Raw genomic sequence first — 27,815 nt, forward strand, 5'->3', positions numbered from 1 at the left:
AATGATAAATAACGCAGCCAATGGTAGAGAGACCAAAGCAGTTTCCAGGCTTAAGTTGGGCAAATGATCATGAAAAACTGCATGATTTCAAACACTTTTGTTGTAGATAAGGGTCGAGGTAGTTGCGTCGCACGTGAAGGTCAGATAGTTACTTTTATTTAGTATGATTTTAGCGGAAGTGTTGCTTGTACTTGAGTTTAGCTTGACCACGGTGGAGCAGCGGAGAGACGCCCAGTGTTCAGCCCACGGTTCAGCCCCTCAGCCCCGGCCGCTGGCTCAGATCCGCCCTCGGAGCCGCTCGGTGTCAGCTGGATGTGGTGGATGTAACAGCACCGCTTCTTTGGACCGCAACAGGTACACACACACGCTGTTTACCGCCTCACTTAACAATAAAAGGTTGTCAAACGCGGATCATGACACCTTTACGCTCGTCTTCAGTGGAGATTTGTATAGGTTTAATTGCTATGGGGGAAATACTGCAGTGCTTTTTATGTAGGCTAACACATTGGACTCAAATTATTATTCTAGGCGTTCTTTTGTCAAAATATTATCTCTTAACCATCTATTTGACTGTTAACAAGAAGGAAAAAAACAACCCATGATAGCTAAAAGGTAGGTCATCAATTGTAAAACTGAAATAAAGCATATTTTTGTACCCTAATCTAATAGCACTAGCCTATTGAATTAAGAGGCTATTGATATGAGCTAGCAGGTGTCAATATTGTAGCAACTATTGGCTCACATAGTAGAGATCTGTCACAACCTATTTACAATTTGACTCACTGGAGACTTTGTTAAAGATGTGAATATTCAGTTTTAAATAATAAGGAGGAAATATATTGAGTAACAAACTTGGATTATACAATGATGTTTGCTGTACCCTATTTGGGCATCCTTCTCCAAAACCTCTGATCACATGTTCCTGTTTGTTTTGAGTCCTCCATGAGTTTGCAAAGCTGTTTCATTCACTGCAGTAGGCTACACTAATTACAGAAATGGCTCCTTGTGCTATCTTTCCTCTGTCCAACTGTGTGTGCAAGACAGTCTTCCTCTGCTGCTCTCATGAAAACAAAATAAGGTACCTGCTGAAGTGGCAGAGTCCACCACCAACCACCTGAGCTGAGCAATTGCAAGCAGCTGCTCCTCTCCCAGAGAAGTGTGTTATGTTGCATATCCACCTGCCAAGGAACAGAGCCTTACATAACATTAAACAAATAGTGCCTGAATTTTATTGTGGCTTATAGAGTGGACAGGTCTTTTTTACAAGTACTGTACTCTATGAAGAAGACTGATTTAGCAAGGTCAAGATGGCATTACTCTTTGAAACAAGAATGATTGCCTAATGCCAGAAGTTAAAGGTAGGACAGCATGTTTTTAGAAGAGACTAAATATTGTAGAGGCTGACCCATAAATGTATACAATGACTATAAAAATGATCTGTGCTGTTGGCTGTATCCCCATTTTTCCACTGCAGAAGATCCATGTGCTTGTGAATAGGAAGAAGAAAGCCCAGTGAAACACACTATGTCCTTTCATCAGGAGGTGCAGCTCTGGGCTTCCTGGGCTGTCTATGCTACAACAGACTCCTTCTCTGTCAGAGCGAGGGAAGTCTGCACACAGGCCTGAGCATTGATAGCCACATCCGAGCCCTCGACACAGGTGTCAGTCAGGGTGCAGGCCAGTCAAAGCTCCTTTCATTCACTGTTACACCAAAACTGCAATGCATCATTATTGGACAAACAGATAGAAATGTGGTTATTTGATTTGGGCTGAGATGTGACAAGCTGCCTTTACAAGGTCGTCTGACAAATTAGTTCATATGCACAAGACTTCAGTGCACAAAAGTGTTCAAACACCGTTTGAAGAAGATATGGGTTGTTTAAGGCCAAGAAATGATGACTCGTGAGAATGGTAAATTAAGGTTTGGGTAGTCTGCTTGGATGTAGAGATTATAGATTCAACCCCTTGGACAGCCAATATATGCAACATTGACCAAAGACATGCTAGATAGGTATGGCAAACTTCTGTTTCAGCCTTGCTTGAAGTTAGCCAGTCTATGATTGAAAATACTAATTAATTAATTCAATGTATTTACCCTCCATATGCTGAGAGGTACTGTTGACTAAAATTAGACTATTACACAATTACAACCGCATAAAACGATGAATATTGTAAGACTCTCAAAGCTAGTAAACTGAAGCCTATAGTTGTGTGTAAAAGGTATTGTGATCCCGGATGTGTCCTGTTTGGTTTGAGTCTTTTGAATACAGGCAGCAGGAGATGTGTATCTTCTTTGTGAAACGTCACTCTCCTCAGAGTACAGTCATGTTTGTGCATGAGGGCGGAGGAGGTGGAGTAGAGTGTGTGTAGGCTTTTCTGAGCTGTTTGCTCAAGGGAGTGAAAACTGTTCATGATAAGTGTAATATAAACACAAGCACACATGGATAAGTCACAAGGCTATTACATCAAAGTTAGGACACCTTTTGAATAGGCTGCACAGTGAATTGCAATTGAATCAAAATCACATTGCACTTTGCCAAAACTAGATGCCAAAAAAATTATACAAAGGCTGAAATTATTTATGCAAAGCTGTTTTCTTCTGAGAGCAGTTATGCAGAAGTGTGGCAATAGTAAAGTGAATGTCAAAGAACTTGTTGATGCATTCATGTTCATTTATGTGTTACTAATGATTTTTTGGCTGTGTTTGTCAAATGGATTTGATTTTCCTCGTCCTAATCTAAACTCCATAACTTGGCAATGTAGGCAATGTAAACAATTTCCACTATAAGTAAAATAGTACATGTTGCTGGGGTCAAAATGACAAGAAATGTGGCACTAAAAATTGGTTCATTGTTTTTAGTTTATTTTTTGGTTTTTTTGGTTTTGTTTGTGTGTTTGTTTGTTTTTTTTGTGGAATGTGGAATTCAGATTTTGTAAACTCCTGCGTACAGACTTATCAACAAATACATTAAGATAATTTGTTTTTTCTATAGAAAACTAATTTAAAGGTCATGCCTAGTGCAATTTGCAGTACTGTATATCACTCCTTGACAATATTGTGTGTAACCTTTTGCTTCACACTTAGAAGCTAAAAATGTCACTCTTGTGTCACTGATCCAATACAGTCCTATGATAGAATTCGTTATAATATTGGAAAGATAAACTGACTTGTCATGTAGACCTCGAGGCAGTAACTCTTGCTTGTTTACTCAGTGACAGCTCCCTTCAAATACTACTGTCTCTTTCGCAAGTAGATTTATGGTGTTTGAAGATTCACACCATGCCATTTGTTTATGTCTTTGAGTATTCTTGGTGTAGCCTATATTCAGATGCATAGCCTATTCTGAATGCTTGGTTGGCCTTAAGTAATTGGCATTGCCGGCATGTGTTGCAAAATGATTTATACCTCAACAAGCGCGCCTCCTCCCAGGGAATCCAGACTACAAAAAGGCAACAGTGATGGAGCAATGTTGTAACATGAGCAGAAAACCTGGATAAGATGAAGGAGTGTCATCAAAGTACAAATGCAGTATATATATATATATATATATATATATATATATATATATATATATATACACACACACACACACACACACACACTAGTGAGGGATAAATACTAAACATACCAGCTAAAATGGAGAAAGATAGAAAAAGTGATTTGAAAAAAGCCCGGAGGAGATTGCTTTGACCTGGTGCTGGTTGGTGGCTGGATTGATGGGACGGGGGCAAATTGAAGCTGTAATGCTCAAGGAAGTGGTCTAATAAGACGCATGGGGGAATGATAGAGGGAGAAATGGAGTTTTTACAAAATGGACTAAGCGTCATAAGCCTGGTTTTGTCCTTTATTCAGTGTCGGCTTAATGCAGAGCCATAATAGGGAGCGGATGCTGTTTATTAAGCCTGATTGTGCTGGCCTGTTTTGGTTTGCATTCCAGTGCAAAAAATCCCCTTAACAGCCTGAAAATGTGTGTATAATTGTGGCTTTATATATTATAACAAAAGTACAGATTATACATTTTGCCTTTCCTGCAAGTCCAAGTGCTGTGTTTGTGTGCATTGGGCAACAATTACAAAATATCTATTAGTTTCATCTTATCCCTTCCCCAGATCACTTCATGAAATTATCTGAATATGAATTTTGCATTCAAATCGAGATTAGCACCAGGACTCTTACAGGGGAGTCTGGCATTCCGACTGCACAGTGAAAGCGCCTATAAATCTTTATTTGTGTTGGGTGTCTCTACACAAGTGCCTGTCCTTGTACATAAAATTGCCTCAGAAATTTGTTATGGAATATTTATGGTAGACCAGAATTTTAATGATGTAAAATGCTTTCTGTAAGTAGAGGTCTTTTTTATTAAACCTTGCCAAGGCTTCCAACTTTTTTCCCAGACTCTTGAACTTGTCTGACCCTCTTCAAATACTGCCGCAATGAGAGTTTGTCCTCATACAGCAATGAGTATACAGTATATAAAACATCAGTTCACTGTACTAGAGGTTGATCAATATGGGTTTGTTCATGAGTGATGTAGATATTGAAGCCAGAAGAGCAGCTGGCAGATCATTTGTAGGGCAGATTTTGAAAAAAAAATGTCCAAAATATATTATATGAGTCTAGTAATTTTCTATAAACTCAATTTCTATGCAGTGCACTTCTGGGCATGGATTTGAAGTTTATGTATTTTCAAGGGGGGTGGCCAAACAGCCTTATATTTTATGTACATACATGTACATACATATGTACACATATATATGTATGTTAATTTTTATTTTTATTTATATATTTTTTTCACTTCATGTAATCTACACAACACCATTTTTAAGACATGACTTCCTAATTTAATCTTGATGCTTTTTACCATAACAGTATATTTAAAAGTTTAAACTTTCTATAACAAGGATTTAGTACTGTGTTGGTTGACAATGACAAATGCTGCCCATTTTACTATATTTGGCAGTGCCTGTATTACCATTTTAGCTTTGCCTTTGCCACTTCTCTCTCTCCCTCTTTTCAATGCTCCCTCGCTGCTAGCCTTTTTACAGAGCCTCCCTCACAATGTTAACTGGACCGTGCATTTATTTATTTATTTCCCAGTATCTCTGTGCACACTTGATCTCTCTCTCTCTCTCTCTCTCTCTCTCTCTCTCTCTCTCTGTCTCTCTCTCTCCCTCTGTCTCTCTCTCTCTGTCTCTCTCTCCCTCTCTCCCAGGCTCTAGCTCATGTTTCTCTCTCTTCTTTTTTTCCTCTTTGCAGATGTCTTAAAGCTAGAAGGCTAAAGAGCAGGACTCTCCTGTCTTCTCCCCACCTGCAGCCATGAATGGTAAGGACACAGTGTAATCTCGCTGTCAATACAAGTGTCATTCCCTCATCTATTTTAGTGATGTGTGTGCACTTTGGGATTCGAAGGCAAGGCTACAAAATGGAATGGCTGCAACATCCTCCTGAACTGAATGAATAGATTGGACAGTTGAAGGGATGACCAACAGAAATCTTCACTGTGATAATTCTGGTTTTAATAATTCTATGACAAAAATGTTTATAGTGTATATTTACAGTTGTATTGGAATGGATAACTTTGCTTAATGGGTTGAGCCTAAATGTGATAGTAACGGGAATACTAGGTCAAAGCGTATCTAATTTATGCCCTTCCTGGTTAGTCTGATGAAGTGGCTGGTGAAGCAGTTGTTGAACCTACATCACCAGTCTAATACATGATCTGGACCTTAGGTCGGTACTGATCCCTACAATATAGAACCCACTGGGAAATAGACAAAGCTAGGCCTAATTGGTGTAAGCTTATATAAAGAATACATATTTTATCTAGGGAATGCAGTGTATGTAGTCTCTTTTAAAATGAAAAAGAGTACCACGCTGTGTCTATAATCATATGCAAATTACACTTTACAAGCAGTTTTAAATGGGGATACACTACTTAGGCCACTTTGTCCTTGATACAATTGCACAAGAATGTGTCTGTTGTTTCATGAAGCAGCAGTTCAGCTCGTGTTGGTCTTACCTTACACAAACTGTTTGTCTTTTGCTACAAGAAAGCTAGAAGCTCATAGTCAACATGGCTAAATATATTGATACTAGATCAAAGGATTTCAGACAGCGGCATCTGTTGCAACTTGATTTAACAGTATCATGACGACAGATTGGGAGGAGAGTCTTTTTGTCATTATGCTATTGGGGATAGTAAAGGATGATACAGCACCAGAGCAGATGTGTATTAGAAATGCAGATGTGCTCAGAGGCCACTGGTGCACACTAAAAATACCTGAAGCTAACCCCCAGGTGAAATGTAAATATTCATGATGCAGTATATTAGGGCTGTGCAATTAATCGTATTGTAATTGAAATGAAGATCCAGTAGTTTAAAATCGTCGGTATTCAACTTGAGGCTCTGTAATAAACTGGTTTGCAGCCAATCCTCAGTAGTATAAGTAAAAGTGGGTTGGAGCAAAGTTCAGACTGGAGGAAAATAATTGACTTTATGTAAGTGGCTCTGGTTCAAAGTCTGTCTTGATTATATTAAAGAAATTAAGACTGAAAAATCCATATGTATTTTGCATATGAATTTGTTTTTAAGAAGAGGAAACACATTTGTGACTGATGATCAATAAGGAAAATGTAGTTTGGTCTCTGAAAGGTTTTCGCTTAATTTGCAAAGTTTCTTAGTTCAGTCAATTTGATTACATATTAAAAGTTAGGATTTTACTAGCATGCACAGGCTTTTCTCGGCCATGAAAGAAATTTGCAGTGGCCCACTTCTCCGATCCGTTTGGCCTGGCTGTTTCCAAACCACAGTGTAAACTGGCTGTGTACTATACAGCCATACTAGCTTCACATCCCTGTGGTGCTGTGCTAAATATCATCTCCCTTGTCTTACTTACAATAGCTTCTAAATGAGGCCTGTCAATGCAGAGACAATGTGGAGGATATTCTCACAAATCTGAGTGAGATTAATTACTCCGTGTTTTTTTATATTTTGCTGTCAATGCTTTAACTAGGTCAGGGACTCATCGGCTATTAATGCTGCCTTTGTGAAGAGAAAATACACCTATCTGAACAAGTGAATGCAGATATGGACTATACAGGTTAGTGACAAATTTAGAAAGCAAATGAGACACTTGTCTGTGTTTGAAACACTAATGAAACTATTTGGCGTGTTTGTACAGATATTTGGGATGGGCAGTGGATTTTTTTAAGATTCCTGTGGTGAATTAGATGTTGTTTAATTTAGGATAATTAGACAAGTGTTTGGGTTAGACTGGAGGAGGAAGTTCCATCAGGGCAGGCTGGTATTTCCTGACATTGGATAAATTACAGCATGGGTGGATAGTTTTGTGGATATACTCCCATAACACAGCCCTCACAGAAATGCAGGGCCAGCAGCATAGTTAGTTAGTTAGTTATATAGAAATTATATAAAATGTTTGAAATTAATGCATAAGAAATGGCTGATCATTCATTAATAACTTAATCCCAAAAAGCGAAATGGTGGAACCAAATATATTTCTGTCTTGTAGTAATTAACAAGCTTTTAAACACAAGGAAAAAGGAGCTTTTATTAAAGTTCTATCTAGATTAAAATTAACATTGCATTTATTGTGGATGATTGTTTCTGTCTAAATTATTAACTATTTCATGAAATGACCTTTATAGACTATGCTAATATACTGTAATATTTGTCATGAAAGATTTATTCACTGGAGTGTCCATTTTAAAGTAATCTATAAGCAGAATCCTATAACATCCCTGCACTGACTTGAAGCTTTAGAGCCACAAACTAAAACCAACTACAAACTTAAACCTCATCAGTATGCAGCAGGTCACTTCTCTGTATCTTCAGTCAGGACTAATTATCTGTCTATGTCTTTGTTTTTATCTGTAATGTAATTATAACCATATGGTGACTCCCATCTGCCTGTAATGTCCATGCAGCCAATTTCCTCTGCAAACAGCTTTGGAGGTGTATAGTTGTGATAGAGGAAATTGAGACACTGGGCCTGGTGTGAATAATGTAATGTATTTCCGGTATGACAAATTGAAGCTACTCTGATGAGATTTTTGTTCTGTCCGCTACAAGTAAGAATTGAGTTTCACGCCCCTCATGAAGCAAGTTGAAGTTAATATTTTATTCATGGACAACCTTGGATTTACCTTTTAATATGCCAGAGTGGAGCAGCGTGAAAAAGCTGACTGGACGTTTTATGCATTAATCATAATCAGCAGTTAGTTAAAGCTTCACAAGTCACATTTGGGAAGGAAACTGCGCAGATTCTTTTGAAAGAGTATGCATAACCCATTTCTTTATGATTACTTGTGAGGAGGAGTGGATTAGTTTTGACTTTGAACTGGTAGGAGTGATTTAATTTGCAATATGTGCCATGCAGCATGTGATTTTAGCATCAGGACTGCGTGCAATACGTAGGCGCCTCAGTGGGGAAATTAATAGGACAGTTGTACAGTGTTGGATTTTACCTTACATGGTAACTGCTCCCATTGAGTTGATGCTCTAAGTTTTTGGTTTAAGTTTAAGTGAATGTGCAGTGATTGGGCAGTCTATTGTCTGTGGTCTTCGTGCCAATTTATTCAACATAAATTTCTCCATAAGGATACAGTCTAATCTAGTCTAGAGATAAGGTCTTTTTTATGTTTGTTTGTTGATAGCAGGTGCTATTTTATAAGCAATGTCAATGTTAAATTATTCTCCACTATTATATATTTGTATTCTATATCTGTTGCTACTCCGGTTCTTGAAATGTCAGATGTGGATGCTATTATTAATGCTTTGTTCTTTGGCCTTGTCCAGGTGGAGCGAGCATTTGGGCCATCACTCCTGAGGAACGGGGGAAACATGATAAACAGTTCGAAAGCCTTGCTCCTGTCCTCGGCTTTGTCTCAGGTAAATCTCCTTTGACAGACCATTTTATATTTGCCAGTGGATGTCCCGATCAAGTTCTAAAAATGCCTGTTGTCTACTTTGAATTCTGATATTGTGATTTATTCTTTAGGGGAACAGGCCAGGAAGTTTTTCCTCCAGTCGGGCCTTCCTCCTTCAGTTCTTGCTGAAATATGGTACTGGAGTCTGCTTATTTCTAAAAAGCATTTGTCTTGGGCCTGAATTAGTTTGGTCCACATCCCAGTACTTCCTGTTGAGAGTTCACTTCCTTCATAGATGGCCCCACCTAGTTAATTGTGTTTGGGGGAAAAATGTGCCTCTGATGTACCTCTGTACTAGGTTTTCAAACTTGAATTTGATACTTAGGAAAAGGGTTGCCACTCAGTACTGATAATGAGAATGATAATAAAAACATGACAATAGTTGGCCATTTTAAACACAACATAGCAGTAGACAAAGCAAGGCAAGTTTGTATTTGTATTGCACAATTGATACGCAAAGTAATTTACAGTGCTTTACAGAATAACAAAGACATTATAATGACTATACAACCAAATCCAAACATAAATAATCATCATAAAATTAACATTAAAAGAGAAGAGTGTAGAATAAAAAACATTCAGTCATATGCACAGCTAAACAGAACTGTTTTGAGACTAGATTTAATATTGTCAAAGTAGAGGCCTGTCTCATGTTCTCAGGAAGACTCTTCCAGGTTTTAGTTGCATAAAACTGAAACGCTGATTCCCCCTATTTAGTCCTGAGTCTGGGCACCAGCAGAAGGCCTATCCCTGAGATTCTTTGAGTGGTTCATATGGCACTAACATGTCAGTGATGTACTTTGGTGCTAGGCCATGGAGAGACTTGTAAACAAGCAGAGCTACTTTAAAGTCTATTCTCTGAGCTACAGAAAGCCAGTGCAGAGACCTGAGCACAGGAGTTATGTGCTTGTACTTCCTGGTTCGAATCAGGACACGAGTAGCAGTGTTTTGGATGTACTGCAGCTGTCTTAACACTTGTCTGGAGAGGCCAGTGAGCAGACCGTTACAGAAGTCGAACCTACTGGAGAGAAATGCATGGATTAGTCCAACTCTGGCTTAGACTGTATACCTTTGATTTTTGCAATGGTTTTAGATGATAAAAAGCTGCAGATGATATTGATTTGATGTGGCTGTTAAGGTTCAAGTCTGAGTCCATCACCCCTAGATTTCTAGCCTGATTTGAAGGTTTTAGAGAGAGAGAAACTGAAGGTGACTGCTGACACTTTCTCCTTGTTTCTGTGGGTCAAACACTACAGTAGTAGTTAGTAGTTTATCCACTTGGTCTGGTATTATACTTTTTTGATATTGAACAAAACCGTTCTAAAACAATTTATAAAATGGCAAAATTTGTCATTTATTTATGGCATTTTTTTAAATATCATTACATTCAATTAGTACCGGTATCTAGAATCAGTATCCTATTTTAGTATTGATTATTGATTATTGAGCATTTATAGAGCTGTGAATTGATTTATTGGCTAAGGTACCTGATTACCCTGTACTGAACTACATTTGATCTTCATGGCTAAAATGTTCCTACTTTGTGTATAGGAACCTAGCGGACATGGACAGCGATGGAAAGATGGACAGGTTAGAGTTCTCTATCGCAATGAAGCTTATAAAACTCAAACTACAAGGAAGGAACCCACCCACGTCCCTCCCTATGATTATGAAGCAGACCCCTGTATCGAATGCAGGAGCTAACATCCCTTCCTCGGCACGTTTTGGTAAATATTGCTTCTAATTTTCACCAACATGTGTCAACTGTGTGTCCATCTTATACAAAACCCTAATAAGCTACATTTAACCTGTCAGTCGTCGTTCTTGTCTTGTGGTTTGTGTGTTCTTCCAGGAATGGGCTCAATGCCAAACCTGTCCATTGGTTTACCACCCATGCCACCTATGTCTGCAATGCCCATCCTAACCCCTATCCCGGCTAACCCTTCCATGCCTACACTTCAACCCCTGATACCAGCGCCCATGACCCTGCCCCTTCTCCCCATGGGAGCTCCTGGACTTACCAACGGCAACCTCCTCACTCCCCCTGCTCTGTCCAACACAACAGGTTGGTTCTGCTGTGGAACGTGGTACGTCAATAAGCATTTAGTATTGGCAAATTTTGCTTATTGCCAAGGTGTGTAAATGTTATTGCTTAAAGCCACAGTTTGTAACTTTTTGCTTTTAGACTAAAATAACATGTGTTTGTTTTGTTTTTTGTTTGTTTGTTTTTCATTGTGGTTGTTTTTATTGCACTGAGCCTGACTTCCACAAACCTGACTCTTATTTGGCCATATTTACTCCTACTTGTTTCCATGTGTCCAAATGTTGTTCCTTTGAATATTCCTTAGTATGGCATAAAATGGAGAACGTTCCGAAGTATGGTTTCTATTTCTACAGAATCATGGAAGTGACATGACACTTCCAGAAAGATACTTATTCCATGTTAGCAGTTTCTTCTTCAACAAAGACACAACTATTTTGCTACAGTCATATAATTGCTGAGTGGATATTATGCTTTATTATTTCCTTTTTTAATCTCACAGTGTACTCTCTCAGATAACCATTCCACCTGTCATTTGGCAGTCGCAGCAACACACTTTATCTGTCTTTTGGCAGTGAAGTGAATAGCTCTATCGAAAAAGTAGTTTATTCAGCTCTCATCATTTTATATTACCTTCTATAACCAGATATAAATCCATGCTTCACTGGTTTCTCAAATGTACACAGCCACATCCACTTTTGTTTTGAGTCCAATGTCAATATAAAGGATTATGTGCAGTGCTTGTAAAGTGTCAAAGAGATTAGATTAGATTATGAAAGTCACACGTTCAAGGGTAATTGTTAGCTGCCATATTACAATGTAAAATGCTGTTTGTTCTTTGAATCTACAGTCTTCTTTACACCCCTATGTTTTATATTATGTCCACACTGTTTCTGTAAACACATTATATGTTTGCAGGGATGTCTCTGTCTGGTTTTTCCTCACCTATGGCCTTCTCTCCAACTGATGGTTTGTCTAAAGCTAACTCACTACTGGACTTGGGATCAACCAGGTCAGAGCCTCTGTGTTTCTGCAATTACATTTAACTTTAGTGTTGAAATATCTGTACTCTACTAATGATATATTGAAGTGAATGCTAGTATATTTAGGTGTCCTCTTATCTTTAAATGAGTGACAATAAGTTGTATGCACATTGTGTACTGCCAAGTCCCCAGTAAAAGATGATAGAAATTGTGTCATTGTATTTATTTACTGGTATTTATTTTCCAGTATTATGCTGGGCTGTTTAAGTGCATAGCAAGTTACCTGCTTGGTCACATTTCAATAAAAGCACATTAATAACTGTTTATATTTGACAATGAAAGAGATTTATGCCCTTGTCTGGGAGCTAAAATAGCTTTTAGTAAACTGTCCTGAACACATTTTCCTTGTAGTTTGTAAGCTGTTTCGGTACAAATATTCTGTGCCCCAAGTTTTTCTCATGGTCTTTTGTGCTATTTAGGAAAGGGATAGCAGCAGTGTCAGTTTTCTTATTTTTGTGTGGCACAGTTCTTCATACAAAAGGGCCTGGCCTTAGGTGTAGCTGCATAGAAATACATAAATATTGAGAGCTAACTATCAATATCCTATCCACTGATGTAGGTAAATGTAATAGCATCTCTGATTCTTTGTCTTGGGTGCTTTGTTCTGCTCATCGTGACTCGTATTCATTTTAATATGGTCACAGTTACATGACATACATCCAATTTTTACGCCACGGGCAAAGGAGGAGCAAGATTTGTCAACTAAGATCTTTTGAAAGGCTTATGTGTTCTTTTCATGCAGTTATCGCCAAAACGCCTTCTGAAATAGTTAACAATCTGGCCTTTCCTATGTCTTACCTTCAAGGCATTGCTCATTGTAAAAACAGAATTGATAATCAGAGGAACTTGCAAGTGTTTTTTGTGAGAACGATTGTCTACAAGCTAGCAAAGCTCTTCCAAGGCTAATTAGGAACCAAGGAATGACACTAGGGAGTCTCAGGGCAATTAGTGGTACTTTAGAGTTTGAAATAATGAAAATGCTGACTACATCAATTGTAAAAGTGCCATTCCCCTTTAGGAGAGGTGTCAATGTAACTGTTTTCTGTCTCTTCAGTTCAAATTCTTCATCCACTACTTCGTTAACCAGTAATTCCCCGAAGACAGGAGTGAGCGACTGGGCCGTTCCACAGGCTTCAAGACTCAAGTACAGACAACAGTTCAACACACTGGACAAACTAATGAGCGGATATTTGTCAGGTGAGTTTAGCACACTAACACTTATGGCTAAACAAACATTTAGTTCTCTGGACCACCTGGCTGCTCTTGAGGGCTCTCCGTGACATTTGACTGAGTTTACTATTGGTCACATTCTCTCTCTCACATGCTTAACATGTGGACTCAAAAAGTAAATATACTTTTCTTTTTTAGGGCCTCAAGTAAGAAATGCACTAATGGCATCCAACCTGACGCAGACCCAGCTTGCTACCATCTGGTGAGTACAAGGTGTGTGTAGGAAACTGACTGAATACAAATAATAAGCGCATGCCCCATTCACTGAGAGATAACAGGTTTTAGGTTTAACTAAATTTGTATCAGTGGTATCAGATAGTGGGGAAGCTGTAAACATGGTTTAGTAAGTTTAGTTGTTGGAGTGTTTCCATTGTTCTTTTCTACACTATCTAAAGCAATAAAAGCAAAATTCATGTTTGCTCCTGGCACCTCCATAAAGCTGGTTATAAACCACACTGCTACTGGCTAATACTGTAGACACACAGTGTGTAAATCTTTAATGGTGTAAGTTGTTGTAGTCTAGAGGTGAGAGACATTAAAAATGTATTATACTCGATCAAAATGGTTGTGCAAAGTTATGCAAAATTAGACTATTGTTGAGCATATCATCATATTAAAGGCTACTAGAGATATTTATGTTTGTGAGTACTGCTGACTCTTAGGGTAGAGTAGTTTTTCACAAAACCATTTATTTGTTGAATATTTTATAATAATAATAATAAACATTCTTCTTCATACATATTAGGGACTTTTTACTACTGGCTCTATGGAAAAAGCCCAAGGTCTCTGAAATTGTGAAAAAGTCTCCAGCCTCTGTATAAATGCGTATATATTGTGCTTAATAATCGTTGTTATCGTTTCCATAGGACACTGGCTGATGTGGACAAAGATGGTCAGTTGAGAGCAGATGAGTTCATTTTGGCCATGCATCTGGTGGACATGGCTAAAACAGGGCGCCCCCTACCTCTGACACTGCCCCAGGACCTTATACCACCCTCTCTCAGGTAAAACATACACATATTTACTGTACTGTAACTTTATGCTTCTATAACAAACAAGTGAACCACTTTCAGAGGAGGAACAAAGCCTATTGAGCTTGTTAATGGGAATGGACCCTACTCAACTCCCTGCTTACTAGACATCGAGAATGAGCCTGTGCCAAAGACAAAAAACTCCAGTGGTATGTTTTACAATATATCTTTTTTTTTTTTTACTTCATGTTTATTTTTACAATCTCTTACTTTTTAATCCTATTTTTTACCCTTAGTATCCTATGAAGACAAACTGAAGGAGAACTTTGCGCGAGGAAGTGCAGAGCTGGAGAAGCGCCGTCTGGCTTTGGAGGAACAACAGAAGAAAGAAAGAGAGAGGAGGGAGCGAGAGGAGAGAGAGGCCCTGGAACGAAGAGAGAGAGAAGCCCGAGAGATGGAGAACAGACGGAGGCTGGAGGAAGAGAGAAGAATGGAGAGACAGAGGGAGATAGAGAGACAGAGAGAGGAGGAGAGGCTCAGGGAAATGGAGAGGAAAGAGGTGAGCAGGGAGCGGATTGGTTGACTTGGTTTTCTGTAATTACTGGGAAGTTCAACGTCTTTTATGTTCATACAAATAAACAAATTTACAATATCATCAGAAAGTGATGCCATTCAGTGATTCAGCTGAAAGGAATTTGAGCCTTAATATGGCAAATTTGTGGAGCAGCTCCCTAATAATTATAATTATAAGATTCAATATTTGTTGAAAGACAACTGTTCTCAATCTGAATTTATGACATTGTTCAAAGGCTAGAACATAAACACAACATATGAACATGTGAAAAACTTTTCTAAAAATATAGTTTCATTTGTTAAATTTTGTTTGTGTGTTACTACGTTTTAGGCAGCCAAGCAGGAGTTGGAGCGACAAAGGAAGGAGGAGTGGGAGCGAGGGAGAAAAGAGGAGCTGAGCAGAAGACGAGAGGGAGAACAGGATGAGATCTCCCGACTCAAAGCCAGAAAGAAAAGTTTGGAGTTGGAGCTTGAGGCTGTGGTAAGAACATATGCAACACTGCAAAATTATAATGCATTTGACAAGATACTGATGTAATTGGTCTCACAGGGCAACAAGCACAAACAAATCTCTGACCGTCTCCGTGACGCCCAAAGCAAAAGGAGGATTCAGAAAGCAGAAGTGGACCTCATCAATCAGAAAAGAGATGCACGTATCGCTGAGATCAACACTCTGCAGATTCAGTTTGAGGTTTAACTACATTATTTCAGTTTTTTGGGTTTTTGTGCCTACATCGTTTTGTTGAATAAGCTGTATTCAAAAATAACAATCTACACAAAAGTGGTAATGCTTCTTTCTAACCAATTATAAATGACTCCTAGGAATGGCAGAGGAAGCTCTCCCAGTTGGTCCCAGAACAACAAAGGCTGACAGAGAAGCTTAGGACCATCAGCCTCAAGAAAGTCCCAGGTGTGTCCAAACTACATGAACAAGATATCATTGAGGGAGGGAGCTGCCATATGTGATTGCGACCTTTGACCTTTCTCTTTGTAGAGGGGGCATTGTTGTCTCTGACTGACACTGTGGCAGAGAAGGGCGTAAGCTGCCGACAGCTGAAGGACCAGCTCAACGCTCTGGAAAGAGAGACCACCGGGAAACTGGAGGAGATGGAGCAGTACAAGAAGGAACTGCAGGTCTGTGCCCACCACAAACCAGAACAAAATGGCTGCTCAATGTGGGGGATGGGGAGTGTACATTATATAAAGTTACAGTCTGACAGGCATAAAAGTTAAATATTTAAATTGAAATAAATGACTGTTTATACAGGCTCCCTCTACACTATTTAATCACAAGTAATCGAGTAAACAGATCAACACAATTTTTGTATAATAAACAATATACACAATTATATCTTAGCCTTACACAAATATTACTGGACATGGACTGGACTCAGTGTTCACATCTTAAATTATAGTCTAAAATATTCAGAATCTTCAATATTAGGAAGTATGTTGCTGTTGTTGTTTCTGGAAAGGGATACTAGAGAAAACTGTGAAGTAAAATCCTGTTCAGCTTGTCCCGGTAGCTCTCATGTTTCACCCTAGAGGCAATAGAAAACCATGTTATTCAAGTGTTATTGCTACTGTAAAGAATAGGATGTCCGCATATTCCCAGGCAGACCTTGCTAACTCAATACCTGTCAAAAATTATGTCATGGTGTTTTCACAATCTCTTTTTAATCTTGCACTAATGACTGTGGCACTATACTCTGCTCTTTAATCTTGCTTTGTTGACTTATTCCACTGTAGTCTTTAACAAACCTTTCTTTTGTCTTTTTTATGCATCTTCGGATGTCCCTTTTTCTTCTTCTCATGCTTGCCACTTTCCCTGTCATCTTTTTCTGCCTGCGCTCTCCATCTTGTCTCCTTCATGGTGGCTCTAACAGCTTGGGGATATGGATGACTGTGCCTTACGGTGCCTTCTGTCCCTGCTGGCCTGTCTCAGCCAGCTCTTCTTCCTTATCAAGGTTATCCCACTTCCTGTGTTTTTCCCATCATGCAACAGCTTATCACTCATAAGCTTTCATCTCCAGAAGAGGAAACTCATCTGTCCTTCTCTGAGTTTTAATCACTGGATCTAAGTTAAACTCATTATTATTTAGAGCAACTATGGCTTTGTGTCTCTATGGGAATAGTCCCACTCTGTGTTTTTGTTGTGTAAACAGAACAGCGCCTGAGGCTTGAACACCAGGAAAATGCTTAATCTGCATGATTATTATATTACAGAGAATAAGATGTAAAAAAGATGCATGTAGTTTTGATTGCAAAGCCTGTTCTATTTTGTACTGTAATCTGTAATCTGAATGCTGCACCACACAGCCACAGTATATAGTTGTATTTAAGTCATTGTGATTCACCATTGAGGTGGACATTGATGCATGGATTATTTTATCTAGGAGTTATGTAACTCACTGTGTACCGCATCAGGAGCTTAGGGAGAAGCAGGTGAGGCAGCAGGCTGTCCTGGACGACTTGTACAGAGTGAAAGAGGAGAAACACCGGGAGCTGCAGCGGAGGAGGGATGAGGAGAGAGAGAGGAGGAGGAGGGAGGAAGAGGAGGCCGCACGGTGAGTGGGAGGGCACACATCATTTACATCTCCCTTTGGGTGACTTTGAACCCGTCTGCTCAAGGCTTATTCACCGCAAGATAAAGCTGCTGCGTTATTGCATATTCATGACATGAATTTATCATTTTGAAATAAATTTTTGAGGAGTTTTATTTTAATAAAAGATGGACTGATGTAGCTTGACATTTTGGCAAGCTGTATTTAATGTATTGGAATAAGCCTTGACAGAAGTGACAAGCTACACATTATATTTACACATCTTTATACTGTGTATAAAAAGTTAAAATGTATTTTTTTGTTTATGTTAATGACTAAAATATTCAGACTATAATTAGGAAAGAACAAATTAAGTTCTCTTAAATACACTATTATGTAGAAAATTGACTAAATGGTCTTACAAAGACAGACAGCTTTTATGTTGTTAATACTGTTGCTGTTGTGGTTGTTGTTGTTGTTGTTTTTGTTTTTTTTATTTATTTGTAAAGGGATAGCAAATATTAATGAATTAAAAATTTAAATATGAAAAGCTTATAGCCAGCATGCCTAATTTTTATCTTCAGTCTCTCGGCAAGTTGATGTCAAACTATCTACAAGACAGGGAAAAGAGCAGCAACAAGCACACAAAAGCATTTTCACTATGCATGCAATTATAGAACAGTTTTACACAAGTTTGCTTCTTTTTTCTTTTTTTAAGGCTTGCAAAGTTGGAACAGGAGCGACTAGAGCAAGAAAGGAGAGAGCAAGAAAGACGTGAACAGGAAAGGAGAGAACAGGAGCGCCTTGAGCAGGAGAGAAGACAAAAGGAAGAGGAGGAGGCACGTCAGAGGAGGCTGCTGGAAGAACAGAGGGCCCGACAGAGAGAGGAGGAGGAGAGGGAGGCACAGGCCAGACTCAGGGCTGCACAGGAGAAAGCGAAGGAGGAGGAGAGGAAGAGGAGAGAGGAGGAGCAGAGACAGAGGAGGGAAGAGGAGGAAAGAAAGAGGAGAGAGGAAGAGCAGAAACAGAGGAGGGAGGAGGAGGAGAGGCGGAGGAGAGAGGAGGAACAGAGGAGACTGAAAGAGGAAGAGGAGGAAAGGAAGAGAAAAGAAGAACAAGAACGACTTCAGAGAGCATCTTTGGTCTCCCAGCAACCATCCAAACTCACCACCTACAGAGCACTATATTCGTTTGTGGCTCGCAACGCTGATGAGCTGAGCGTAGATGCAGACTGCCTTATAGAGGTATGGACCATCAATTGAAAACATATAGATTCCTGCTTCTCAAGCCTCTCTTTCAAATTAAAAATGCATGCATATTATTTATTAATTTTTTTTAGCATTACATATAAAAGTTGTAAGATCTTTGCCCTCAACCTTTATTTTAGCATCTGTAAAATGGCTGTGACACTGTCCTATACACCTTCACCATTCAGTATATTCTATGAAGCAACAAATGTAATTCCTGGTTAGTTCATAGTGACTAAATTGTGTAAATTGTGTTGTTCTGACCCAGGTGGATGAGCAGACGGTTGGAGAGCCCGGCTGGTTGTGTGGGAGTTACCGTGGAAACAGGGGCTGGTTCCCTCAGAGTTACGCTCAAAAATGTGGCCCACACGAAGCCTCAACGGACACAGGACCCTCTTCACCCCTGCGCCGGCCCTCCTGTTTACCACAACCACTTAACACGGGGTAATTTAGAGCAGCAGGAGGCAGCTCAATATATAATTATACAGCTCCACAGCATTTTAACACAAACTTGAGTTTTCTGTATAGTATACAGCAATTTTATGGTCTCTTATCTAATTTATCTTGATTATCTATTCACAGACTCCCAGAAATTGACGTAATATGCGAGAACATTGTACCCTTGCAGACAGATGTGTCACAGGTAAGAAAACTATTGGTTAATTTACAAAGTCATGAGAGTGTGGGCACATTTTCCACTTTGGAATCTCCAAAAGAGGAAAATGCACTCCGAGTACGCTAAGGAATCATTCACTTATTACACACTTTCATATATTACTAAACGCAGGCAACAGAGGTAAGGTGGGTTAAGTGTGTAAGTTGCCCAAGGAGAAAACAGCTGTGTGCGTTAGTGGAAGTAGGGAACGGCCTACTTTAGGGTTTGTGGGGACAAATGCTTTACCTTTTGGGCTACTGCTGCCTATAACAAATTATTATTTTTTTTTACATATTTACATTTGAGAAAAAAGAGACTAGCTAAGTGGGCTACCTGGGAATTATAGGTGCAAGATTGTAACTTCAATTTTTCCAGGCACCTGATGCTGTAGAGTTGTGTATCTAGGCTATAGACAAGCTTTGGCAGTCGTGGAAGTAGGTCTGGCTAGAGTTTACTCACTGCTGCTGTCACACACATGATGTACTACACAGTTCAGTTTTAGATCCTCTCTACTGGGACTTCCACTCTTTTTTTTTTTCTATGTGTACAGTTACATGACCCCGATACATTACATTAGTGTTAATATGTTTGAGCTTTATAGATTAAAGGTGCAATGTGTAACTTTTCTAAGGGATCCAGCTGTTTGTCTTCATGAAGATGTTACTCTTTTGCCCAGAATGTTCCTCTGTAATGCATTAAGCATAGGCCTGTCTATCTCTCTAGGAGACAAGCACACACTGGGCCACATTACAGGTCAGATCTATGGAGTGGCAATCCAGCTTAAGAATGCATGTTTTTCAATGTGTTTTTGTACAATAAAACACCAGTAACTGAATAAGACATAAATTTCATGCCACACTATGGAACATTTGAGGTAAAACAATATTATATCCACAGAGACAAGCAGGTGTTGGACCTCCCTTCAGAAAAGTTACATACTACACCATCAAATATAAGTAAGTTGTGTATATCAGAAGCAATAATTATACTACAAAATGTATATTTCAATATCAGATTCCATCCCCATTGTTGGCTCGGGCACTTTCATCATGGTCACCCACATCAGACCTGGACCTACACTTTTCTGGCGGCGATGTCATCACCGCGCTACTCAGCTTCTCACAGGGTGACATCATCAGCGTGTTGCAGCAGAGGGACGACTGGTGGTTGGGACAGCTCAATGGGACACAAGGATGGTTTCCCAAGGGCTATGTGATGTTGGAGGCAGCTAGCAGCACAGAGTAGGACGCTATATAAATACACTAGTTCGACATCAGTGAATTGTGGGTAATCTCTTGTTTCTGTTCTAGTGTGGACTCCTTAGATTCTGACTCTCAGTTAGAGGGTGAGTCGATTTGTATTGAACTGTCCTGTCAATATATTTTCACAACTCAAGTCTGGAGTGAATTTGATGTGCAGCTGGCTATATCTAATCTCTCTTCCCAGAATATGTTGCCCTGTACACATATGAGAGCCCAGAGGTTGGGGACCTGACTTTTGTTGAAGGTGATGTTGTCATGGTGACAGAGAGAGAGGGTGAGTGGTGGCGAGGATGCGTCGGGGACCAGATGGGTGTTTTTCCTTCCAACTATGTCCGACCTGTTGAACCAGAGGTGAGGGAAAGCCTCTACCAACATTCTATACTTGCCTTATTTATATACTTGACTCTTATGCAGTATTAGTTTCATGCTCATTAATTTGGTTGCCATGCTGACAAAAGTTGTTTTAATATCCTCTAGACATCAAAACCCGGAGGTCCTAACAAAAAACCAGGTGAAAATAATACTGAATAAATATTGCTTTAAAATCCTTGGCATTTACCTGGTTTACCTGGAATACAAGCCTTCTTTATATCTTTGGTGTTTTGTCAACAGAGATTGCTCAGGCCGTTACCGCCAGTGTTTCTCCGATGATGCACCAGCTATGTCTGTCTCCAGGGCAACTGATTGTGGTCCTGGCCAAGAACTCCACTGGGTGGTGGCTCGGGGAATTGCAGGTCAGTCAACCAAATGAATGTCGTTTCTCTTCCTACTAAATTAATGAGAACCAAGGCACAGCAGATGGTGTGTAAAAAGAGTAAATCAAAATCATTATCAATATATAAATTCGTAAAATATAAAACTGCATTAAACCTCATCTGTCATGGAAAAGTATTGATTTAAATGTACCACATGAACACAGTATGTTCTCCTTCAGTTAATAATTGTGTAAATGTCTGAAGTAATTAATTGTGGTTCAGTCATTTTGTTTCCTTTTAGGCTCGTGGAAAGAAGCGTCAAAGAGGCTGGTTTCATTCTTCTCATGTCAAACTCTTGGGTCCCTCCAGCAGCAAGACCTCCCCCTTGCCACTGCCCGGTAATAGACCAGATATATTTGTAATGCAATAATAATCTATGATTCTCAAACTTATAATTTGTTATATTTAATTTTTAAAAGCATACTAACAAACTTGAACCTGTCTTTTTAGTGTGTCAGGTAATTGCCATGTATGACTACGCCGCAGCTAACCCAGATGAACTGAGCTTCTCCAAGGGTCAGCTGATTAGTGTCCTGGACAAAACCAACCCAGACTGGTGGAAAGGAGAGGCCAATGGGGTCATAGGTCTCCTGCCCACAAACTACATCAAGATGACCACAGAATCTGACCCCAGTCAACAATGTAAGTCATTCTATATTTTCTCCCCTCATCTTTTCTCAACTTAATGACTAAAACAATAATATTAGTATTTTTGGCATTCTAAAGTTTAGCGTAATTATACTGTATATTATTGGCTTACCCCAGGTTCACTAGATACTATGTCAGAGCATGGACAAACTGATGGTAAGGTGTCAACTTGTTATCACTGGTGATCATTGGTAAGATTTTAATGGCTCAGTCACTGCATATTAAAGTAAAGTGCTTGTAAAGATCTATAAAGATATATTTCTCTTTCAAATCAGTGACTGGCAATTAAAATCTATATAAAGGGCCATTATAACAACAATTGTTTGTTTACACAAATGGTGGCTAATAATTTCATCTTTTTTGTTTTTTGACCAATCTTTTTTTTTTTCTTTTTTTTTTTTTGGTGATGGTCTCCAGTGGACCACATCTTATTTGCATGCTGATAAAACCACGCTGTCATTTGTATAATCTACTGCTCTCTATAATTTGATATCAGTGTTACAATTCCTACTTAGAAATCAAATATTAAAGTTGACATTGGTTAGGTTGTCACATAAGCACATAAGAGTGAATATGCCAGTGGTTTAATATTACTGCAATAGTACTGGCAGGAGATCTAATTAAAAATGTGTGCTTGCATCCTTCTTGAGCATATCTGAAAAACATCTCAATCACAGAAATGCATTATTAATGCAATTCCACATAAACCCTATTAAATCTATAATAATATATTATGTCTTTCTCCGCCATCTCACTCACCTCCCCTTCCCTCTCTTTCATCTGTTTTCTGTTTCCTTTATAGGACTGTAGCTGGCTTTGCTTACCTCTTCTCCTCCTCCTCTTCCTCCTCCTCCTCTTCCTCACCCCTCCTGTTGCGACTGAACGCCCTGGGCAGTGAAGAGGACACCACTCTTCGCTTCTCTCACATCCCTTGTTTAGGACTGTGGTGTTTGTAGTCCTTCTGGCCTTTTCTCCTGTCTTATATTTCTTTTCTTCAGTCTAGTCCTTGTTCTTACTTACCCTTGTTTCCTTAACAAACACATTTTACATTCAGAGTTGTTAGAATATTTTGTCAATATAAATTGTGGAGGCAATGTATTTTGTACGTGGCATACGATATTGTTGGTTCAGGAAAAGTTACATTAGATATATACGTTCTGTGTATAGCTCTTAATATCTAAATGAACTCTCTAGTCTCTACAAGAAAAAAAATGAACAACAAAACAGGATAGAGAACTGTCCTCTGGAGCGGCCTTTGCCTACAATATGGCAACTTTGGAAATGTGTATTACTGTGACTTTCTGGATTGCTAAGAACCTTTAAGGAGCTAAAATATGCAGCAGTGTATTGGGACCATAGATTGTCCTTGCAGCAGTAGCCTGCCCATTTTTGGTGTAACTTCATAGTGTTGGCATGAAAGCATGAAAGAAGATTTTAAGTAGAATTGGTTGTATAGATTGTTAGTTTGGATACCTAGTGTAATATGTAAAAAATAAAGTGAAACAATTTAGTTTTTTAAATCAAACATTTAGCCTAGTTTTTTAAGGACTCATTCATTGCACTGACACTGTAAAATGGACCAAGCACTTAAAAAGTTTAAATCTTCAATGATTGCTGCTCACCGGTTCATGGCTTGAATTTGATTGTGCTTTTATATAAATCCTTTTTCTTATGCACTCTATAGTTTACGGATTAATGAAATGGATTGACACTCATTCTGTACTGAACTGTGATATCACCAGCAAATTCTGAATTCAGCTTTTAGTGTAGGACACTTTTACCATTACCAGCTGCAATTGCTAACATTTCAACCTCAATACTTGATCTGCTAACTCCCCGGTGACTGCTGCCCTTTGGGTCTTCCACACCTTTTCTTACTAACCTTTAGTCATCTCACCTATGCAACCATTCAGAGTCAGCTCTCCACTAAAAGGTGCTTTGTTTTTTCTGTGTCCTAGTGTCAGTGTTGCTATTGACTTCATGTTCTGCATTTACACTGCAACACGCCTCACGCTTGTCTGTGCATCAAATGTAAATCCATGCATAGATAAATAAAGAGATTCTAAAATGTTTAAATGTGTTGTATTTTTGACTGCAGTATGCCTTTCCTTTGTTTGCTGTGCGTGTTTTGTGCATGTATGTTGTGTGCTGTAGGGTGTGCAGACCTGATGACCCTGGACACAATGAGCCCACAGGAGAGGAAGAGGCAGGGCTACATCCACGAGCTCATCCAGACAGAAGAGACTTATGTGGAGGACTTAGAACTGGTTCTGGATGTAAATACATTTATAACAATCATATTATTTGGAATCATTATTTTGAAAAGGTTGTTAATGACTATTCACTGTGCCTAAGGTGTTCTATAAGCCCATGTCAGAGTCAGGCCGTCTGACAGAGGCTGAGATGGCAGTGATCTTTGTTAACTGGAGAGAGCTGATCATGTGCAACACCAAACTCCTCAAGTTAGTAACACACACTCATTCATCTACTATTGTGTAACCTTTGCAGAGGAGGGTACGCTATCAATTTTCCCATAGAGAGTTAATGGAAGGTTCCATAGTGTGCCATTAAACTGATATATTTTGAGCTGTGTTTTCAATTACAGTAATGCTTTATTGTGAATAGGGTCGCCTCTTCATTGAACCGCCATAATTTGAAACACTTCAGGCAAAGTAATAACATCTTCACGGAGACAAGCTAGTGGCAGACCCTCTGCTAGAAAAGAACATAGTGCACTTTTAACATAGCCTTCTGACCCTTTAGAGCATTGCGTGTGCGTAAAAAGACTGGAGGAGAGAACATGCCAGTGCAGTTGATCGGAGATCTGTTGGCTTCAGAGCTTGCTCACATGCAGCCGTACATCCGCTTCTGTTCCTGTCAGCTCAATGCTGCTGCTCTGCTACAGAGCAAGACCTATAACCAGCCTGACTTTAAAGACTTCCTTAAGGTACTGGGGGGGCTGTAGAAAATGTTGTACACTTGCATGATTTATCAGTTTGGTTTTCTTCTGAGCAGAAGATCGCCACTAACTACCGCTGCAAAGGAATGCCACTGTCCAGTTTCCTGCTCAAGCCCATGCAGAGGATTACCCGGTACCCACTCCTCATAAAGAACGTAGGTAGAACAAGGCCAAGAGCGCACTAGAAACATCATTACAAACCCCATGACACTGAATGTGTTGTGTTTCCAAGTTCTTTACCGTCCTTTTTTCCCTAGATCTTGGAGCACACCCCAGAGTCTCATGCAGACCGTGGCCCCTTGAGACACGCCCTGGACCGGGCTGAGGAACTGTGCTCACAGGTCAATGAAGGAGTGCGAGAGAAGGAGAACTCAGACCGACTGGAGTGGATACAGAGCCATGTGCAGTGTGAGGGGCCCATAGAGGTAACACACTGCCAGAGTGATTTTCTTTAGGCTTTTTCTATTCTTTTACAACAGCCAATCATATGCCAGACTCAGTCCTGTACTTTCCATATCTAGAATTTCTACCACATATGCCCTTCCATATAGCTACTTTCTCTATATCAGACTTCAAACTTTTCAAGCTAGGACCCCTCCACTCTCTGTAAGGTGAATTATTTAAAAATATAAATAAAAGGATGATTTAATTACATTTATTTGAATAGTTTATTGTATTATTTTATTGCACTTGACTAAAATATACAGTTTTCAATTAAAATGTATATTAAATTAATTGAAAATGAAATTATAGAAATCTCACAACACTCATCTCAGTGACAAAATGACCTTTGGGATCCACTGTTCTATAGGACCAAACTGGGGCATTTTCAGATACATTTTTGACTAATACATTCCACACATTGTCTGCTTTTGTTTTCATCTCAGCACTTGGTCTTCAACTCCTTGACAAACTGCTTGGGGCCCCGCAAGCTGCTGCACAGTGGACGCTTGTACAAAACCAAGAGCAGCCGTGAGCTCTGGGCCTTTCTCTTCAATGACTTCCTCCTGCTCACACACAGCGCCAAACCATTCTCATCTTCAGGACAAGACAAACTTTTCAGCCCCAAGACAAGTATCCAGCTCAAGATGTACAAAACGGTAACAACGGGACTGCACATGGCCTCTTTTTGAATAAATAACAGACATAATCTTTTTTTTATATAATTTCAGCCTTTGTTCCTGAATGAGGTTTTAGTAAAAATGCCTCCAGACCCTTCCAGTGATGAGCCAATATTTCATGTATCCCACATTGATCGAGTCTATACACTTAAGACTGATACTCTAAATGAGAGGTAAGTTTTCATTACACAAAAGACAATAAGTAAATAGATGCATTGTAGTGGCAGTTTTATGTTCTACTGTAGGGCAGCATGGGTCCAAAAAATCAAAGCAGCCTCTGAGTACTTTATAGAGACAGAGAAGAAAAAAAGAGAGAAAGCTTATCAAGGTAATGTTATGGCATTGTGTATTTACATTATTTTACTGCTTGTTTTTAAGTTAAAGTACATTTAAACCTATGCTGTTTCTAGCCCGTTCTCTCAAATCCAGTGGTATTGGACGGCTGCTGGTGACTGTCACTGAAGCTCAAGAGCTCAAAGCCTGTAAGCCAAATGGTAAGGTCCTTAGTTTTTAAGTAGATTTTAGTTAAATTTCAAAATAATAGTATTATATTAGTAAATACAGCATATATGTGTACATTTTACTACTAAATGCTTTCAGGTAAGAGTAATCCGTACTGTGAGCTGACTATGGGGGCTCAGTGCTACACGTCTCGTCCAGTCAATGACACGTTGAACCCAAAATGGAACTTCAACTGCCAGTTCTTCATCAAAGACGTGTACCAGGACGTCCTGTGTATCACTGTGTTTGAAAAAGACCAGTTTTCCCCAGACGGTCAGTCAAGCATTTTCTATAGATGAAATTATGTGTACAAGATTTGAATACAAATTTTAACTTTTTATTTTGTTTTTCAGATTTCTTGGGTCGTACTGAAGTCCCTGTGGCTACTATAAAGAAAGAGATGGAGAGCAAAGGAGCAGCTAACCGTCGTCTTCTACTGCACGAAGTCCCCACTGGAGAAGTGTGGGTCAAACTGGACCTGCAGCTTTACGACCCCACTAAATAAATGAATGAACAGCATGCGCACACACACTTTTAAATCATTACGTTTTATTAGACACTTTTGAAATCACTGCCAAAATCAAATATGCCAATGTGACTGCCCAAGTTCATTTCACTAATTGAAACTATTATGTTTTGTCAATGTGCCTTTACATGTTTTGAAGAGAAAAGAACTGTATTTTTCTAGCTCAGGATACAGTTAATTATATAATGATAGATACACAACATGGACCTTCTTGTTATGGCTGATGTCCATAGGTATCAGAGTAATAAAAAATAAACAATGGTATCTTAGCAATTAACAAAAAACTGTATGGACAAAAAGTGCTTAAAATGGTGCATATAAACCAGAAGCTGAAACCTATGAATACATTGTTACATTGTCAAGCTGTGAAATGTTGCACACTACTGTATATTGTAAAAGAAATCTAGCACCATTAAAGTTGAGAAATATGTTTTTAGTCCTTGCTGCTGCTAGTAAACTGAAAAATGGTGAGGTAGTTTTCAGATATAAATATTTACTATAGAATTTGCTCTATATTTGACAAAACCAACAGTCACTTCGATGGCAATTTCTGTACTTTGTGTCAATGTGGCATGGGATCTTATCAAGCCTGGATAAGACGAGACATATTGTTAGATTTATCTGGACCCCTGCTTCACAAGTCTCTCACACAATCACTGAGGCGGTAAAGTGGATACCTGCTCAGGGCTTTCCTTACAGCTTTCTTTTCTGGTGTTTTTGTAGAGGTTGAAGGTGAATAACTGGATGGGGTCCCAAGTGGTGTTCCAGGTGTCACAGGGCTGTTAGAAAC

At 39.2% G+C, this 27,815-nt stretch overlaps 1 protein-coding gene across 3 annotated transcripts; it reads left to right on the plus strand.

Annotated features, from left to right (window-relative positions):
- The first annotated feature begins 289 nt into the window (after positions 1–289).
- LOC117392646 (intersectin-2-like) lies at positions 290–27,442 on the plus strand. Of its 3 annotated transcripts, XM_033990760.2 has the most exons (39): positions 290–354; positions 5,258–5,324; positions 8,820–8,912; positions 9,022–9,085; positions 10,502–10,677; positions 10,803–11,015; positions 11,910–12,003; positions 13,089–13,231; positions 13,403–13,466; positions 14,131–14,268; positions 14,338–14,444; positions 14,532–14,794; positions 15,140–15,289; positions 15,359–15,499; positions 15,631–15,718; positions 15,803–15,942; positions 17,236–17,375; positions 18,070–18,595; positions 18,867–19,042; positions 19,181–19,241; positions 20,268–20,494; positions 20,564–20,598; positions 20,700–20,866; positions 20,993–21,026; positions 21,128–21,249; positions 21,512–21,608; positions 21,721–21,912; positions 22,036–22,074; positions 24,073–24,194; positions 24,274–24,380; positions 24,682–24,865; positions 24,934–25,032; positions 25,135–25,302; positions 25,765–25,977; positions 26,050–26,171; positions 26,244–26,326; positions 26,409–26,492; positions 26,599–26,772; positions 26,853–27,442. In XM_033990760.2, the coding sequence occupies exons 2-39, from the start codon at positions 5,318–5,320 to the stop codon at positions 27,002–27,004; spliced, it is 5,205 nt and encodes a 1,734-aa protein (XP_033846651.1). In that variant the 5' UTR covers positions 290–354; positions 5,258–5,317; the 3' UTR covers positions 27,005–27,442. The 3 variants fall into 3 exon arrangements, with proteins under 3 accessions (XP_033846651.1, XP_033846652.1, XP_055088215.1); XM_033990761.2 differs by lacking the exon at positions 22,036–22,074; XM_055232240.1 differs by lacking the exons at positions 26,599–26,772; positions 26,853–27,442 and having other exon boundaries at positions 26,249–26,326; positions 26,409–26,491.
- The last annotated feature ends 373 nt before the right edge of the window (positions 27,443–27,815 follow it).

This window comes from Periophthalmus magnuspinnatus, chromosome 24 (genome assembly GCF_009829125.3).
Source record: "Periophthalmus magnuspinnatus isolate fPerMag1 chromosome 24, fPerMag1.2.pri, whole genome shotgun sequence".
Taxonomy (NCBI): domain Eukaryota; kingdom Metazoa; phylum Chordata; class Actinopteri; order Gobiiformes; family Gobiidae; genus Periophthalmus; species Periophthalmus magnuspinnatus.

Coding starts and splice junctions, on each gene's coding strand:
- LOC117392646 (XM_033990760.2), top strand. Junction 9,086..10,501: donor TCAGTTCTTGCTGAAATATG/GTACTGGAGTCT, acceptor CTTTGTGTATAG/GAACCTAGCGGACATGGACA. Junction 21,913..22,035: donor ATCTGACCCCAGTCAACAAT/GTAAGTCATTCT, acceptor GGCTTACCCCAG/GTTCACTAGATACTATGTCA.